At 45.4% G+C, this 18385-nt stretch overlaps 1 protein-coding gene across 1 annotated transcript in view; it reads left to right on the top strand.

Annotated features, from left to right (window-relative positions):
• The window catches only part of LOC147725661 (T-cell leukemia homeobox protein 2-like), a 203544-nt gene that overhangs the window by 160469 nt on the left and 24690 nt on the right, over nt 1–18385 (top strand). The window contains exon 2 of the mRNA XM_086964567.1: nt 12091–12328. Coding sequence (XP_086820693.1) covers nt 12091–12328 — 238 coding nt within the window. The remainder of the gene's footprint in view (nt 1–12090; nt 12329–18385) is intronic.

The raw sequence follows: 18385 nt of genomic DNA, 5'->3' as shown, positions 1-18385 counted from the left end.
TGCGATTTCGCTATTTGCAAAATCGCAATTACCAAAGTTGCTTTTTCATGCATCTTGATGTCATCAGAACCAGGAAGTGAGCAGCACAAGCCTCATTTTCAGTACACAGTCTCAGGGAGAGGAGGGAGCTGGCTCTGGGAGCTGAACAGGAATGGGATAGAGACATTGGAAACACCTGGAATTTCAACAAAATGGAAGCTTCACAAACAGCAGAGGACAGCCAAACAGGCAGGAAGAGGAAAATTAAGTTTTCTGAAAAAGAAATTGAGCCAAACAGGCAGGAAGAGGAAAATTGCGTTTTCTGAAAAATAAATTGACACCCTCATTGAGGGAGTAGTCCACAGCCATGATAAGCTGTTTGGCAAATTATCATTAAAAGTGGCAGAGCAGGAGAAAAAAAAAATATGGATCCGGATCCAGAACAGGGTGAATGCCATTGGGGTGACACACCGCACCATCGAAGAGTTGAAAAAACGATGGTACGACTTGCGCAGTCGGGCTAAGGTGTGCATTGCTGACCGGCTCAAGGAGGCAATGAAGACAGGAGGGGGAACACCGACAGACACTGGGAACACTCCCATGGAGGACTTGGTTGAATCCGCAATCCAGACTGAAGCTGTTGTTGGTGTGACACGTCAGGAACAGCAAACACATCTGAAGGTAAGATGAATGCATGTTACCATTGTCCTAAATTATAAAGGTAGAACATGACTTCAGTACAGCACAAGTGCACACTTTGAACATCCAGTACACAATGTATTCATAAAGGGAGGTGCATTATGGGAGATGTAGGCAGGTTAAGCAGTTACAATGACAAACACAAATATGAGATAAACAACTCAAAGTAGTGTAATATATTTTCAATTTAATAACAAAGCAAAAAATAGATTACTGTGACATGACATCACAGATATTAATTAATGTTGTTTTGCACTGTTTAACCTCACAGATGCAGAATGTGTAGAAGCCGAGGATAGTGATTTCCAGGACATGCAGGACACCAGCGCAGTTGAACATATGGACACACCGGTTTTGGCAACAAATCCATCACGTGCCCCAAACTCACGCAGAGCAACTGTCCCACCACTGGTCACCATGGATTCTAATGATGAGGCTAATGCAACACCGGAGGCTAGCCATGGCCAAGCCACTCTCATCCCAATTTTACAAACACAGGTCCGCAGAAGCAATGTCAGAGTCCAGAGTAGAAGAGCTAGATCACTCAGAACACAGCAGGAGGACCACCCAAATGATGTCTGGGGTGGTCTTGAGGGACAGATGCTCCGTATGCAGCGCCTGCAGACCAAGAACACACGTTCTGTACAGGTACAAATTGGGAAGATGGCAGCCAACATTGCAGTACTGTCGGATAGTGTGCAGCAACTGACCAAGGTTATGCAGGAGGGACATGTATCCCAGAAAAGACACCATTGTGAACTAATACAGCACCTCAAAATATATGCTAAATCAAACAATAGGCTGGCCACAACAACTGCACTGATGGCACGTAGGTCTGTGACCATGCAAACAGAAATGTGCCCTTGGAGCCGGGATGTGGCTAAAGCACTGGACCAGGTGACCAATGCAGTGGAATTGATGAATGCTTCCACAATTGCGGGCAACATGTCCACGCAGGAAGAGGGCAGTGAGGGTGCCTCAAGCATAAGTAGTATAGCTATGCCAGTCTCCACTGCAGGAAGATGCCACACACACGCAGCAGTCCCCCCTCCGCTTTCAACATGAGGGATGAAGATGCTGGCTCTGACAGGCGTCTGGGTGTTCGTGGGAGAAAGCGCTAGACTGCCATGTACAATAACATTCCAATATGGTGGCGTAACTATTGTTGTAATCTGACCTTTTGACTGACTTACAAGTCATTATTCATTTTCAATCCACCTGTGTCCATTACTTAGAATCCTGTGTCACTGGTCACTTTAAAAGTGTGCTTCAACACTCTTCTGCTGCACTTGCCCCTTGTGCTGCACGGTGGCGTGGCAATTGCTGGTTCCATCCTCTGAGTCGCTTTCAGACACCTCGATTTCCATTCCTCCCTTTGTCGCAATATTGTGCAGCAAGGCACATGCTGCTACTATCTTGCAGCATTGTTCAGGGTTGTATTGAAAAGCTCCACCGGTCTTATGGAGACATCTGAATCGACTCTTCGGCAGCCCAAATGTGCGCTCTATGATGTTCCTTGTTGAAATATGTGCTGCATTGTACCTCTGTTGATTGGCAGATGTGGGATTGAGGTAAGGCTTCATAAGGTAATTACGCAAGGCGTATGCGCTGTCACCTACATGTAAGTAAACAAAGGGTCAGTGGCAGTTTGACATTGACATACGTACAATGACTGTGAGAATCAATCACACATATTTACCAAGCAGATGTCCCTCTCCAAATTCTTCCCCGACAAGACGGGCGTGTATTCCACTTTGCCTGAATATATAAGAATCATGTGCACTCCCTGGAAATTGCGCAACAATGTCTGTTATTATGTTTTTGGCATTGCAAACAACCTGCATGTTGAGGGAATGGTAACATTTACTATTTCTAAATAAATATTCCTGTGCTGCAAGGGGACATATTGCCACGTGGGTACAATCAATACATTACAACCCAAAACATGTGGGAAGCGAGCTATCTGGTAAAACGCCTGTTTCATTTTCGCAAGGTCATGCCCGGTGGTAGGGAAATTGATGTGTGACCCGATCCGGGCCATCATGGCATCAAGGAATGCTTTGAATATTCTTGAAAGTGTGCTTTGCGACACACCTCCCGCTACAGCAATGACCCCCTGAAAACTGCCTGACACCAGTAGGTGTATGCAACATAGGACCTGCACATGCTTTGGGATAGCATTGGTGCTACGTGTCTGTTGTTGCAGAATGGGAACCAATTCATTGATTAGATCATGGATCATTGCTGCATTGAGCCTATACTTATCGTATATCTCATCCTCTTGCTGTCCTAGCAAAGTTGTGCAAACTCTGAAAATGCACTAATTTATTTGCCTACCTCTGTGTCCATCAGACTGCAGCCTCATCCTCCTCGCCATCAGGTAAATCCCTGCCATTGTGAAATGTGCTAGTTCATTCTGGGTGTGTTTAAATAGGTTTAAGTTGATTTTCAGCTGTATCTGATTTGCACTCATGATTACCACCTGGTTGTGATCCTTCTTTTTAGCTCTTGCAAAATTGTGATTTTCTGTGAAATGGCAATTTGCGAGTTTTCATGCATATATTTTGCGAATCTTTATTTGAGATTTGCAATTTGGGAAACGCAAATACAGAATCGCAATAAAATTCGCAGAATGTTTAGCGATTCTTTATATTTGCAAAAACGTGTGTTTTCGCAAATATACAGTTGATGCATTGCTGCACGGTATTTTGTGATCGCTAAAGCCATTTTTTAGCAATTCGCAAATGTTGCGAATTTTTAAACGCTTGATTCATGTGCTTGAAAATCCCTTTTTTGTGCCTTCAAAGAGGATGTTCCTCCCTGCACATAAACAATCTCAAATGGTGATATGTAACTTCTATGTGCGCTGCTTTGTGCAGCACACATAGAAGTTGCAAAATTTCCTTTTTTAATAATTGTTTATGTGTAGGAAAGGATTCAGAAAAGGGGGTGGTGATGAACAGAGTGTCTGAATTAAGCAGACCACTCTTACCCAGTCCAAAGATCAGGGCTTGATCCATCACCGTTATTTATCTCACTGCACCATCCCAGCTCAGAACCTGGCTATATGCAAATCAGTCTGTCCCTGGCCCAGTGCATCATGGGAACAGGGCAGACTAAACTACCAAGCCAATTCTTCACCAGAAAGGAGACAAGCTACCGGGGACCGGTTTCTGGCATTTCAGCCTTCTTCGGCCCGGCTTGCTTGAATCCTGATGATGCAGTGAGAAAGGGACTCATGTCTGAGTATACCCTGCCACACCGAGTCCCTTGCTCACTGCACCATCAGGATTCAAGCAAGCCGGGCCGAAGACGGCTGTAATGCCAGAAACCGGTCCCCGGAAGATTGTTTCCTTTCCAGTATAAGAATTGGCTTGGTAGTTTGGTCTGCCCTGTTCCCATGATGTACTGGGCCAGGGACAGACTAATTTGCATGTAGCCAGGTTCTGAGCTGGGATGGTGCAGTGAGCTAAAAAACGGTGATGGATCAAGCCCTGATCTTTGGACTGGGTAGGAGTGGTCTGCTTAAGTCAGACCCTCTGTCCATCTCCACCCCCTTTTCTGAATCGTTTTGTCCACCATAAGCGTGGAAGGGTATACTCAGATGTGAGTCCCTTGCTCACTGCACCATCAGGATTCAAGCAAGCCGGCCGAAGACGGCTGTAATGCCAGAAACCGGTCCCCGGAAGCTTGTTTCCTTTCCAGTATAAGAATTGGCTTGGTAGTTTGGTCTGCCCTGTTCCCATGATGTACTGGGCCAGGGACAGACTAATTTGCATGTAGCCAGGTTCTGAGCTGGGATGGTGCAGTGAGCTAAAAAAACGGTGATGGATCAAGCCCTGATCTTTGGACTGGGTAGGAGTGGTCTGCTTAAGTCAGACCCTCTGTCCATCTCCACCCCCTTTTCTGAATCGTTTTGTCCACCATAAGCGTGGAAGGGTATACTCAGATGTGAGTCCCTTGCTCACTGCACCATCAGGATTCAAGCAAGCCGGGCCGAAGACGGATGTAATGCCAGAAACCGGTCCCCGGAAGCTTGTTTCCTTTCCAGTATAAGAATTGGCTTGGTAGTTTGGTCTGCCTTGTTCCCATGATGTACTGGGCCAGGGACAGACTAATTTGCATGTAGCCAGGTTCTGAGCTGGGATGGTGCAGTGAGCTAAAAAACGGTGATGGATCAAGCCCTGATCTTTGGACTGGGTAGGAGTGGTCTGCTTAAGTCAGACCCTCTGTCCATCTCCACCCCCTTTTCTGAATCGTTTTGTCCACCATAAGCGTGGAAGGGTATACTCAGATGTGAGTCCCTTGCTCACTGCACCATCAGGATTCAAGCATGCCGGGCCGAAGACGGCTGTAATGCCAGAAACCGGTCCCCGGAAGCTTGTTTCCTTTCCAGTATAAGAATTGGCTTGGTAGTTTGGTCTGCCTTGTTCCCATGATGTACTGGGCCAGGGACAGACCAATTTGCATGTAGCCAGGTTCTGAGCTGGGATGGTGCAGTGAGCTAAAAAACGGTGATGGATCAAGCCCTGATCTTTGGACTGGGTAGGAGTGGTCTGCTTAAGTCAGACCCTCTGTCCATCTCCACCCCCTTTTCTGAATCGTTTTGTCCACCATAAGCGTGGAAGGGTATACTCAGATGTGAGTCCCTTGCTCACTGCACCATCAGGATTCAAGCAAGCTGGGCCGAAGACGGCTGTAATGCCAGAAACCGGTCCCCGGAAGCTTGTTTCCTTTCCAGTATAAGAATTGGCTTGGTAGTTTGGTCTGCCCTGTTCCCATGATGTACTGGGCCAGGGACAGACTAATTTGCATGTAGCCAGGTTCTGAGCTGGGATGGTGCAGTGAGCTAAAAAACGGTGATGGATCAAGCCCTGATCTTTGGACTGGGTAGGAGTGGTCTGCTTAAGTCAGACCCTCTGTCCATCTCCACCCCCTTTTCTGAATCGTTTTGTCCACCATAAGCGTGGAAGGGTATACTCAGATGTGATCCCTTGCTCACTGCACCATCAGGATTCAAGCAAGCCGGGCCGAAGACGGCTGTAATGCCAGAAACCGGTCCCCGGAAGCTTGTTTCCTTTCCAGTATAAGAATTGGCTTGGTAGTTTGGTCTGCCCTGTTTCCATGATGTACTGGGCCAGGGACAGACTAATTTGCATGTAGCCAGGTTCTAAGCTGGGATGGTGCAGTGAGCTAAAAAACGGTGATGGATCAAGCCCTGATCTTTGGACTGGGTAGGAGTGGTCTGCTTAAGTCAGACCCTCTGTCCATCTCCACCCCCTTTTCTGAATCGTTTTGTCCACCATAAGCGTGGAAGGGTATACTCAGATGTGAGTCCCTTGCTCACTGCACCATCAGGATTCAAGCAAGCCGGGCCGAAGACGGCTGTAATGCCAGAAACCGGTCCCCGGAAGCTTGTTTACTTTCCAGTATAAGAATTGGCTTGGTTGTTTGGTCTGCCCTGTTCCCATGATGTACTGGGCCAGGGACAGACTAATTTGCATGTAGCCAGGTTCTGAGCTGGGATGGTGCAGTGAGCTAAAAAACGGTGATGGATCAAGCCCTGATCTTTGGACTGGGTAGGAGTGGTCTGCTTAAGTCAGACCCTCTGTCCATCTCCACCCCCTTTTCTGAATTGTTTTGTCCACCATAAGCGTGGAAGGGTATACTCAGATGTGAGTCCCTTGCTCACTGCACCATCAGGATTCAAGCAAGCCAGGCCGAAGACGGCTGTAATGCCAGAAACCGGTCCCCAGAAGCTTGTTTCCTTTCCAGTATAAGAATTGGCTTGGTAGTTTGGTCTGCCCTGTTCCCATGATGTACTGGGCCAGGGACAGACTAATTTGCATGTAGCCAGGTTCTGAGCTGGGATGGTGCAGTGAGCTAAAAAACGGTGATGGATCAAGCCCTGATCTTTGGACTGGGTAGGAGTGGTCTGCTTAAGTCAGACCCTCTGTCCATCTCCACCCCCTTTTCTGAATCATATGTGTAGGAAAGGACACTTTACTGCACATGAACAATCACTAACGGCGATTTGCTGTTTCTATGTGTGCTGCAGAATACATCACACATAGAAACAGCAAAAACGAGGCGAAGTTATTAAATTGTCCTTGCTGTGCCTGTTTTTTTGGGCTGCCCCATACTTACGCCACCCTCGCACATAGGGGGTAGCATCAGAAAGCAATGGGTGTTGTGGTGGAACTCCCACAGCAACACCCATTTCCCGCCCTTTTGCTGCAGCGGACTGCTGCTTTCAAGAGGCATATTTACAAGGTGGCGTTAAGCCAGGTTAAGTTAAGACTGACGTTCCTGTGGTGCAACGCCCTTGTAAATATGTCCTGATAGATGTGAACAAATTTGCCTTTTACAGACCCTTCACGATGATCGCACTGCAAATTGTGGTACCAGCAATAGTGAAAGAAGACTTTCTGGCAATACTGAACTTACAGGATGCTTATTTCCTTGTACCAATCCCCCCAAAAATTAATTGTTATCTTCGATTTGCAGTGAGAGAGGAGCATTTTCAAGTTCAGGCTCTACCTTTCCGTCTTTCATCCTTACTAAGAGTCTTTACAAGGGTCCTAGCTCCTGTTCTTGTGTAGGGATTTCCTTTCTGAGCCCACTTTGTTTCTCCCTTACTTTTGCGTTTTTAGAGGTTTGTGGCTGCCTCTGCTCTGCATAGCCGCACACAATACGTTTGTTTTTGAGAAATTGTTTTAGGAATTCTCCGTACATGTTGTTTTGATTCAGAGACGCTTCCAGGGTTTTTGTCTGCTCTTCCCATACTAGGTTGGGAGTAATACATAACAACACAGTGTACCGTTTTCTTTGCTCGTTCAGCAAAAGCTTCTAACGTCTTGACATAACACTGTCAAACAGCTGCATCTTTTAACACAATAGTTTTATGATATAAACTGTGTCTCGTCCTTTTGGGACACATAGTAAATTCCAGCAGAGAGGACTGTTATGGAACAAACGTGGTGCCTGACATGCAGTCTTTCGTAACTGGGTTTACACTCATGATGCCGACCATCTAACTACATACTCCAGGTATAGGGTCAGTTGCCAATCGCAGCGATCATATGTATCTCCATGTGCTCACACAGTAAGGTTAGATGTAGATAGATATAATTTGCCATGATTGGGATGTTCATTCTTTACACCCTGTTAGTAATGCTAACTTTGTTGTTTATCTGCATCTGCATAATGATCGCCGCACATTTGCTTCATAATAAACTACAATATTTTCAATGAGGGTATTGCAAACTTTCTTTGCATCTGTCTTATGTTACTATGGCATGCATGAGTGAGTGAGTAACGAAAGCGCAGGATCTGTTGCCACGGTTCTGTTGGGTACTAGAGAAGTCATGTTTGAGGTTGCTACCATCGCCTGTTACTCTGGGAAGGTTAACAGTTCAGGAGAGGCAGTGTGTACTAACCAGGATTGGGCTGACAGGTATTAATGTCTTGGGAAGACTCAGTCCCTACATTCCGTCATCCTTACCCACAGTTTTGCTTTCCCAGCAGAATCCGTGCAGCAGTTGCAGCCTTATAGATGGTAGGGTTTCCTTATAGATGGTTGGGTTTCCTTATAGACGGTAGGGTTTCCTTATAGATGGTAGGGTTTCCTTATAGATGGTAGGGTTTCCTTATAGATGGTAGGGTTTCCTTACAGATGGTAGGGTTTCCTTATAGATGGTAGGGTTTCCTTATAGATGGTAGGGTTTCAAATATTTCAGTACTTTGACTATTGGCTGATTTCTGTTTCTTCTTTTCTGAAGACAGAAGAACATGTGAAGAAGGCTTGCAAGTGTCTAAAAGATCTGCATTTTTTTAGTGTAGAAAACCATGAACTCCTTCCTGCTCAGCAGAGGTTGCTCATTGGTGTGGTCTTCGACACACAGACCGGCTGTGTTCACCTTTCAGACGCAAGGATCACAGCCCTACAAACTCATCTTTCAAATCTTCACCGAGGCATGGGGCCTGCAAGCAAGGCCACTGAATGCTCTGTCAATATCTTGGCTTCAGAAAAGATTACATGCGTTCCACCAATTTCCTTCCCCCTGAGGGCACTGCAAGATCCTGGAGAAAAGAGTGATAGGAAATCTTCCCTCCTGGCGCGTCATTCGTGATTCCCTCTGTTGAGACAATTAGCAAAGATTGGAGGAATGCTCTCATCTTCCCTTGAACCCTCCCCCTCTACAGTATCCACTGCTGTCTCGGACTCACCTGGCACAACTGCATCTCAAGGCGTGGTCATTGAACGGTTACGCCCCACAAAGGCTGGGGTGTTCAGGGGAGATGGCTCCCTAGAGAGAGAGAGATGGCCATGGGTTATCAAGCTTCCATGATCCTTCAACATTATCCTTCAATGAAAGAAAAATATTGGGGACATTTCTTGTAAATGTTGTCCAGGAAAAGAACTAAATCAAGCTTTGTGTATTCGCTTTCAGATTTTAGAATTTTTAATGGTTTCCTAAAACAATTGACTGCATCCACTTTGGCGTCTCAGTGGGTGGGTATTAGTATAGAGGGAGACCAGTGCTTACATTTCAAAAGTAACTGCTTTGGCATTTACTGGCACATGCAAGGAATTGCAATTAAGGACTCACAAAAGCCTATGCACGTAGGAATCACTATTAAAATAGCGATTCCTAAACAATCCTTAATTGCGACTCACAAATTGCAAGTCGTAATTAAGGAATTACATCCCATTCATTCCTATGGGAAATTGCATTCCCAATTTGCGAGTACCAATAGGTACTCACAAATTGCGCATGCAATTTCAAGGGTGCAAGGGTGTCAAAAGTACACCCTGTTGAACCCCTGAAATTGATATATGCACCCACGTTGCTCACACACATGCCCTTGGGGCATGTGTGTGTAACTTGGAACTTTGGAAAATGCAATTTAGTGTATTTTTCAAAGTATTCGCTAAATACCATAAGGGTTACATTTTCGGTATTTAGCGAAATCGCTACTTTAAATCAAATCTTGCTTTGCATTTACGACATCGCAATTTGCGATTCCTTAAATGCAATCGCGAATTGCGATTTTTGCATTTGGGATGATGCATCCCAAATTCAAAAATACCGGTCGCAAAGGGGCAGATTCTGAGAATCTGCCCGTTTGCGACTGGTTTTTGCCTTGATGCATGTGGCCCTCAGATTCCTGTAAAATTTCAGGCTCAAAAAGCTGATAGTGCCTAATCCGATGCCCACTTGGAACTTACCAATGGTACTTAGAGGCCTTCGGGAGAAACCATTGGAGCCTTTGGAAGCAGTGGAGATGCCCAAGTGGGATTTCCTAACTGCAATCACCTCATGACGTTAGGTGAGCTACGTGCGCTAGTGCTATCAGATCCATATATCTAGACAAGATGATGCTGTATCCGGATCCAGAATTGTCCGACTGTTTCAAACAACTGAAAATTCAAATAACATTTCCTTTATCACAGGAACTTGTTTTACCTGTACTTGAAGGAGCATTTGATGATTCTAAGCATTTGCTTCTTGATACTAAAAGAGCCTTGATGTTGTACTTAGAGGAAACAAAAAACTTTTGGTTATCAAATTCAGTATTTGTATCTCTGGTTCAGGCAGTTAGGGACAGATGTATATATTGTTACTTTTAGGGGGTTGGTTAGTCAGGCATATCCCAAGCTTATGGGTCAGTTGGGGAATGTGTTCCAGGAACTAAAGAGGGTCGTACACAGGCTCGCCCAACAAGGGCGGTTTCTAATGCCTGGGTTGAAGCCTGTGGTGTTTCACTACAGGAGATCTGTAGGGCAGCGACGTGGTTGACGCCACATACTTGTGTAAATCATCACAGATTGCATCACGATGACCCTGCTTGTCAAAATGTTGGTGCTCGGGGTCTTAAAATTGCGATGAAGTGATTGCTAGAACGCTAAGGGGCATATTATCAAGAACGGCGTTAAATATTATCGCCGGTTTAGCGACAGAAATCTGCAGCTACAGCGGCGATAATGGGCTTGTTAATATGCCCTTGAGAATTCCAATAGAAGTCCATGTTCTGGGCTTCTATGGGAATTCTCCAGGGCATATTATCAAGCCCATTATCACTGTTTTAGCGGCCGTTTTCTATTGCTAAACCAGCGATAATTTAAACGCCGTTCTTGATAATATGCCCCTTAATCTGGTATGAGCATGATTTGAATTGTTGGTGCAATTATTGTAAATTTTAGTAAGTCCTCAAGTAGTAAAGACCAGGATGAGGATGGACAAAGAGATAACAACGACATTACATACCAGTAATCTTCATTACCTGAGTCATAGTAGTCCAAGTCACAGCCCACGGCCTTCCTTCCCTGTTTGTCTTATCACCTCTAGTTAATGATGTCAGGTTGTTGCTAGCAGGCGGTTAAGGAAGGGAGGAGGAAACGTATATGCCATCTCTAGGACATAAAACAAGGAGAGACCACGCAATGCATCGCCTGAGTGTTCTGGAGGTGGGTAAAGAGCCGTCTCGGAGGTAGCCTCCCCTCAAGCATAGAGGACAATGACACAGTGTACTGCGGGGAGGCGGCCATTCATGACATCGGTCAACTGATTAAAAATCAGGGTCTGCAATATAATCAGTTTGCTCGCAAAGTTTTGTGAAGTGACAAACTTTGCAACTTAAGGAATTTGCAAAGTTTGTCGCAATCACTCAACTGTGATGAACATAAAAGAACCACAAAAGAACTTTTATGCAGACAAATCATTCAACAAATTCCATTGGTGCAGTTTGTTGAGTAGTGTATTTCTATGTAGTGTGTAGTTGTGTATGATACGGACCAGTAACGTGGACTGAAGCGTGTTGCTTCTGGCCTTTGTCTGGTGCTGTTTGTTGAATAGTGTCTTTCTATGAAGCGTGTACATTGTGTATGATATGGACCGGCATATTGGGCTCAAGCGAGTTTGCTTCTCGTCTTCGTCTGGTGCTGTGTGTTGAGTAGTGTCTTTCTATGTAGTGTGTAGTTGTGTATAACATGGGCCAGTATCTTGAGGATCAAGCATGTTGCTTCTTCTCATCGTCTGGTGCAGTGTGTTGAGTAGTGTTTTCTATGAAGTGTGTAGTTGTGTATGATATGGACCAGCATCTTGGGCTCAAGCGAGTTGCTTCTCGTCTTCGCCTGGTGCCGTTAGTTGAGCCGGTTCTGTCTATGAGTGTACAGTTGTGTAAATGGCCGAGGTGGTCTAACCCAGACAGTCCACCTTTAGTGATCTTGTAAAGTCTACATGATGATTGCATGGCAGGAGGGGTAATTTTTTACACGCGTACTTCTGACAAAAGTCCATCTTTGATTCTAAGAGGACCATGACGTGGGTTGTCCATCTTCTACCTGGTTTCCTGCCCTCAAAGTCCCATCACATACACTTAAACCCTCTTTGTCACCCTCTCTTGCAGCTGCCTTGTCACCCTTTTCTGTGACCCGTCGCATCGGCCACCCATACCAGAACCGGACGCCGCCGAAGAGGAAAAAGCCACGCACGTCCTTCAGCCGGGTGCAGATCTGCGAGCTGGAGAAGCGCTTCCACCGGCAGAAGTACCTGGCCTCGGCGGAGAGGGCCACCCTGGCCAAAGCCCTCAAGATGACCGATGCGCAGGTCAAGACCTGGTTCCAGAACCGCCGGACCAAGTGGAGGTAGGACCTTTGCATAGTGTAGGTCACTGCTGTGTTTTTCTTTGCATGGATTTAAACAAAGTTTTTGAGAGTGCATTTCTGTGCACATTTTATTTATCTACTTTTGCACTTGAGCAGTGAATGCTTTTAAAAACCTTATTCTTCTTTGAACACCGAGGTTTTGCCCCAGCAGGCAAGGCAGCCTGCTGTGCTCTTGCTACTAACCTCTAACACCTAACAGAGTCCACAAGTAGATTTAAGGCTGGTAGAGGGCCGGTGCTCACCCCCTGGGAAGTATTTACAGTATAGCGAGGAACTGGTGTTCAATGACCAGAAGCAATGTCTTCACCCATGTGGCACAGTTGCGGGGATTCTGCACATACACAGAACTTTGCGCAGAACAACAGGACCTCGTGCCAAGGGGTTTTACCTTCCTACCACCTTTGTACCCCAAACCAACTTGCTATAGTGTCTCATTGGTACTCCACGAAGCTACAAATGATTAGACAACCCAGAACACAACACTCCCGGCTCTCTCAGGAATAGCGGTAGCAAGACGTACCCTTTCACTCAATCACCCGTACTTGTCCACAATAAGAATTGTCAGAGTCACTGTATAGTTCAAAATGTTTATTTTAACTATTGTGCTCTACAATACAATATAGGAGCCACTACCAGCAGAACAACGCATAAACCTAAAACAGTTAGTATTATTACAACACCATGGAATATAAAGGGGGGATGTCATCATATACAGACAGTGGAAAAAGGACTATAAGGCCGAACCACCCTCCCCCTGGTAAGTTGTGGTTTATTATATAAAGGAAGATCTCTGGGCTTGCGGTGTGAGCAGCACTAGACACAGCGTATATGGAGATCTGCACAGGTACTAGACACAGTGTACTTGGCATTGTGCATATACACTAGACATAGTGTACTTGGCGGTGTGCATAGGCACTAGATAGTAAACTTGACGGCATGCATAGGCACTAGATACTGTGTACATGATGGTGCACACTTCCACTAGACACAGTGTACTTGGCAGTGTGCAAAGGCAGTAGACACAATATACTTAGTAGTGTGCATAGGTACAAGTCACAACGTACTTGGCGGTGTGCATAGGCACTAGATTTGGTGTACTTGGCAGTATGTCTAGACACAAGACAAAATGTACTTGGCGTTGTGCATTGGCATTAGACGCAGTAAACTTAGTAGCGTGCACAGCCCCTAGACACAATGTACTTGGATGATGTGCATTAAGTAAAGAAATAAATAAACAACTAAATAAAATCAGGTCAAGGTAATGTAACTTAATAATAATAAGCATTTATTAAGCGCCTGGCTGCACAATACTGTGTGTCCCCGCGCTGACTGCAAATGCAAAAACCACCTAAAGGAAGAGAACAGGAAAACGGGGATTAATTTTTTGGAAATAGGTGAGTTTTGAGTCTGGCTCTGAACCTTGTTTCAGATGGCTCCATACGTAGTTGAATTGGCAGGGCATTCCAAAGCTTAGTGGCCAAAAAGCGGAAGGATTTTCCTCCCATCTTCGCTTTGGTGATGCGTGGGATTTTAAACAGCATCGTGCCCGCTGATCTTAGATTTTTGATTGGCCTGTGGATGGTCAGGAGGCCTCTTAGATAGCTGGGGCCTTTGTTTTGGGCAATGCGATGTGTATAGCAGAGAGTTTTGAATATTATTCTTTCTTTAACAGGGAGCCAGTGAAGCTTGGCAAGTGCATTTTTTGCCGATGCTCTACGGGGGAGACCAAGCACCAGTCGCGCTGCGGAATTTTGTATGCATTGTAACTGGTGCAAGCTCTTTTGATTAAGACCCAGTAAAAGAACATTACCATAGTCTAGATGGGGAGATATTAGAGCATGGACTATAGTTTTTCTTGCTTCAATTGGGAGTAGGTCAAGTACTTTGCGCAGCACTTTAAGGGTGCTGTAGCATTTACCTGTCACTTTATTTACCTGGGCTCTACCTGAGAGATTTGGGTCAAGCATGACACCGAGGTTCTTCACCTTCTCTGCAGGCACAGGAAGTTCTCCCAATTCGCTAGGCCACCAGGCGTGTGACCAGATGGAAGGGTTCTTCCCTACAATCAGTACCTCCGTTTTATCTCCGTTCAGACGGAGACAGTTGGCGTTCATCCATGTCGCTATCCCTAGCATACAGTTTGAGAAGTTGGAGGCTAGGTCTCTACTGTCTGGTGTTATTTTGAACACCAACTGGGTGTCGTCAGCATAGCTGACAATGCCCACCCCAAATTCCTCTACAATGTGTGCCAGGGGTTCCATGTAGATGTTAAATAAGGTAGGGCTCAGACTTGAGCCCTGTGGAACCCCATGGCTAACACTGCGAGGAGATGACTTGAAGGGGGGGCAGTGAAGTTGGAAAGTTCTGTCAGAGAGGTATGACTGGAACCATTTGAGAGCAGAGTCTTTAACTCCCATGTCTGAGAGTCGAGACAGCAGCGTGGTGTGCAGCACGGTGTCAAATGCTGCACTTAGGTCCAATAGGACCAACGCTGCTGTCTCTCCCTCATCCACCAGTTTCCGGATCTGTTCGGTGGAGAACAGAACGGCAGATTCCGTTGAATGACCTGCTTTAAACCCTGATTGGGAGGGGTGGAGGAGAGATTCTTTCTCCAAAAACTCCATGAGTTGGAGATTGGCTACCTTTTCTATGATCTTAGCACAGAAAGGGAGAAGAGAGATTGGTCGCAGATTTTGAAGCTGGGTAATTGGGATGTTCGGTTTCTTTTTTAGTGGTATAACCTGGGCAGATTTCCAGTTACTCGGGACAATGCTCTCACGGAATGAGGTTGTGATCATGTTGCTTATATGATCCAGTAGTACGGTTTCCATGACCATTTTGTACTGTTCCGGAGGGCAGGCATCCATAGGGGAGCCAGAGCTAATGGTGTTTATAATATTCATCAGTTCCTGTTTGTTGGGGGTCCTGAAATTAGTAAACTGGGGTTTTTGAGGGCGGTCGTCTAGAGTCTCTGCCTTATTGTTATCTGACCTGGTGCTGCTGGTGAATGTGGCGTGAATATTTTCTACCTTTTTCACAAAAAAATCGGCTATTTGATCACATATCTCCGTGGAGTAGATGTCTTTAGTATCCAAGCGAGATAGTATGGTGATTTCTTTATAAATACCGAATAGTTCTTTGGTAGGGTTTTTAGCTTCCATGATTCTGCATTTGTAAAAGAGACTCTTCTCTACTCGTACCAATTTTTGGTATTTTTTCAGCTCAGTTCTATACTTTTCTTTGAGTTCTGGGGCGTAGTCTTTCCTCCACTTTCGTTCGATGAATTTGCATTGTGCTTTAGCCTTTTTCAATTTTTCGGAGAACCAGGGGGCACTTTTAGTTTGACGAGCGGGGGGCTTAGTCGTCCAGGGAGCAGTTTTGTCTAACGCTTTTGTTAGCCATGATTCAAAGTTGTCCCATACCTCCTGTATGGATGTGGCTGCAGTCGGGGGGTGATCAGAAAGTTCCTGCAGCAATATTTCAGGGGTGCATTTTTTAAAGTTACAGCGTCTGTAAGGGGGGTTTTTCGCATGTGACTTGGTGATAACGTTTTTAGCTATTCTGAATGGCACCATACTATGGTCAGACCATATCAGTGGAACAGGTGGGGAAATTTCAATACTCATGCAGTTCGTAAATATGGGATCTAATAAATGCCCTTGTTGATGCGTAGGTAGGATAGATAGGAGCTTCAGATCGATAGTATTAAGAGCATTCAGAAGGAGTTGCGCTTCCTTAGAGTGGCTATCTTCTAGGTGGATGTTAAGGTCGCCCAATATGATGATATTTTTATGTCTTACGGCTAGTTGGGTGGCCAGTTCAATAAGTTGGTTACAAAAGGACGTTGCAGCTCCAGGAGGTCTATATATTAGTAATCCTGTAATGGTATTGGTGGTGTCTAATTTGATAGTAAATCTTCCGCATTCCGTATCCGTGATTTTTTGTTCAATTAGAGTGCACTCAAGGTTATTTTTAAAAATCATTGCCAGTCCTCCCCCCCGTTGTTTCTGGCGGTCGATTCTTAGAAGACTATAATTACTCGGTATAGCCTCTAATATCTCTGGGGAGGAGGCTTCCTCTAACCATGTTTCAGTTAGAAACATGATGTCGAGGTTTCCATTAATCAGCAGGTCGTGAATTTCATTTTTATGCTTAGGCATAGATCTACAATTCAGTAGTATCATGTTTAGGTACTGAGTTTTGTTTAAGGTGGAGGTAGCGTTGGGAAGAGGTTGATGGCATATGCTGCATTGTGTGGGTAAGGATAGCGGATCTATAGCATGCATACAATGAGGTGATGAAGGCTTACCGAGATTCAGTAGGTGTGCTTTAGTGTACTGATATCGTAGACTTTGCTTGTTCTGAGGTAGCATAGGAGGTTGAGAGGTGGATCTATAGTGTCCTGCCCCGCGCCCCGTCCTGTCGCGGACGGGCGCAGACGGGCAGGACTCTGGCTTGACTCCGGCGCGCGACCGACGCGCCCGCAATGCGCGTCCGCTGCGCGGAGCCATGCACGTATGTTTTTATAACGTCGTCAGCGCGACGATTCTGAGCGAGCCCTCACAAATATGGCCGCTTTGGTTTTCACCTAGTTCCTGCAGATGACGGCTCTATTAATGGCCACACCCACCGGTGAAGTCCGAGCAAGTAGGCTGCTCGGGCTAGGGAAACGGGCGCTTTACTAAGTTATGAGCCTCTTTCCTCCCAAAAGTAAATATGGACGTAGCTATGTGGTAGTAGCTGGAATTTTAGAGTATCACAGGCAAAATCGTGTCTAGCACTTGCATTCTAACCAAACATAGAGAAGCTGGAAAATGTATGCAGAATCTTTCCTTATCCTGATCTTTACTAATCACAAAAGTATTGCACAGCTGGAAATCATTAACTGGCTGTGGTTTCAGTTTTTCAGTATTTATTTCCTTTGAATCGGAATCTACTGGTTCCACAGTTTTTTCAACTTTTGGCAGTCAGTTAATATCAGTTTTTATATTATAGTCCTAGAAAGTTTGTCAGAGACAGTGTTTTTCAACTGCTTACAAAGTAACATTTTTACTGTAACAGGACCAGCTCTAAGAGGGATTCTACATAGAGTTTTTCACGTGTTTATTTTTGATGGCATTATTCGAGGATAACAGACAACTAAAGCAGATATCTGCTGTTATGATGAGTTGAAGAACGGGAGACACATTAATAGCACTATTGTTTTTGGAGCTCATGCAGCGGCAGAGTGGGGCAGCAGGATACCCCTCTACAAAAGCGTGTTGTATATGGGTGATGGGGAGTGGGGGCACACTTACAGCAGGTGACATTATGCCCCACCACCAAACACCTATTGGTTCCTAATTGGCAGGCAAGCAGTGGGAACTGAGTCGCGTCATTAATCCAATTCACAAATAAAAGATTAGGCCTGCAGGCAAGGGTGAAGCTATTAAAGTACACCCCCCCACACTTTGAACCAAACCTCTCATAGCACCAAGCAAGCGAAGGAAGTGAGCCCAGATCTCCTTAGAAGAGCACCCTTGTCTCTTCGAGCCACGCATCTATCCATTCATGCTTTCTGATAGAATTGGGGGTCTCTGGTTGGCACAGGTAGGTACTTGTGACAAGCAGGGACCCTCTCCTCTAGTCAGGACAAGGGGATTACTCTCTCAAAATAACCCCTGCTTATCCTCTAGGCGGCGTGGCGCGAGCAGTCAAGGCTTTTTTCAAAGGCGTTGTAAGTTAAGCATTTGTGACCACATAGAGTAACCCAGTGACAACACTACAAATGGACAACACACAAGGTTTTATATCAAAAATAATTAATTATACTTTATATAGAGTTACCACAAGACCAATAAACAACAAAAAGAATCCACAGTACTATTAGATTTCAAAGGTTCTGGTTAAAAGACTTAATTCAAAGTTCTGTGCGAGTCGGTAGCCTTGTCCGGCTACAGCGTTGCTGAAAGAACACAAAGTCCAACAAATCCAGCGGTCCGGGCCCACTCAAATGTCGACAGACTCAGTCACAGGACCTTTTTCCTTGAGGCCGCC

This window comes from Lissotriton vulgaris, chromosome 3_2 (genome assembly GCF_964263255.1).
Source record: "Lissotriton vulgaris chromosome 3_2, aLisVul1.2, whole genome shotgun sequence".
In the NCBI taxonomy this organism is placed as follows: domain Eukaryota; kingdom Metazoa; phylum Chordata; class Amphibia; order Caudata; family Salamandridae; genus Lissotriton; species Lissotriton vulgaris.
The sequence above is the reverse complement of the archived record's forward strand: the minus strand, read 5'-3'. Positions and strand labels throughout refer to the sequence as shown.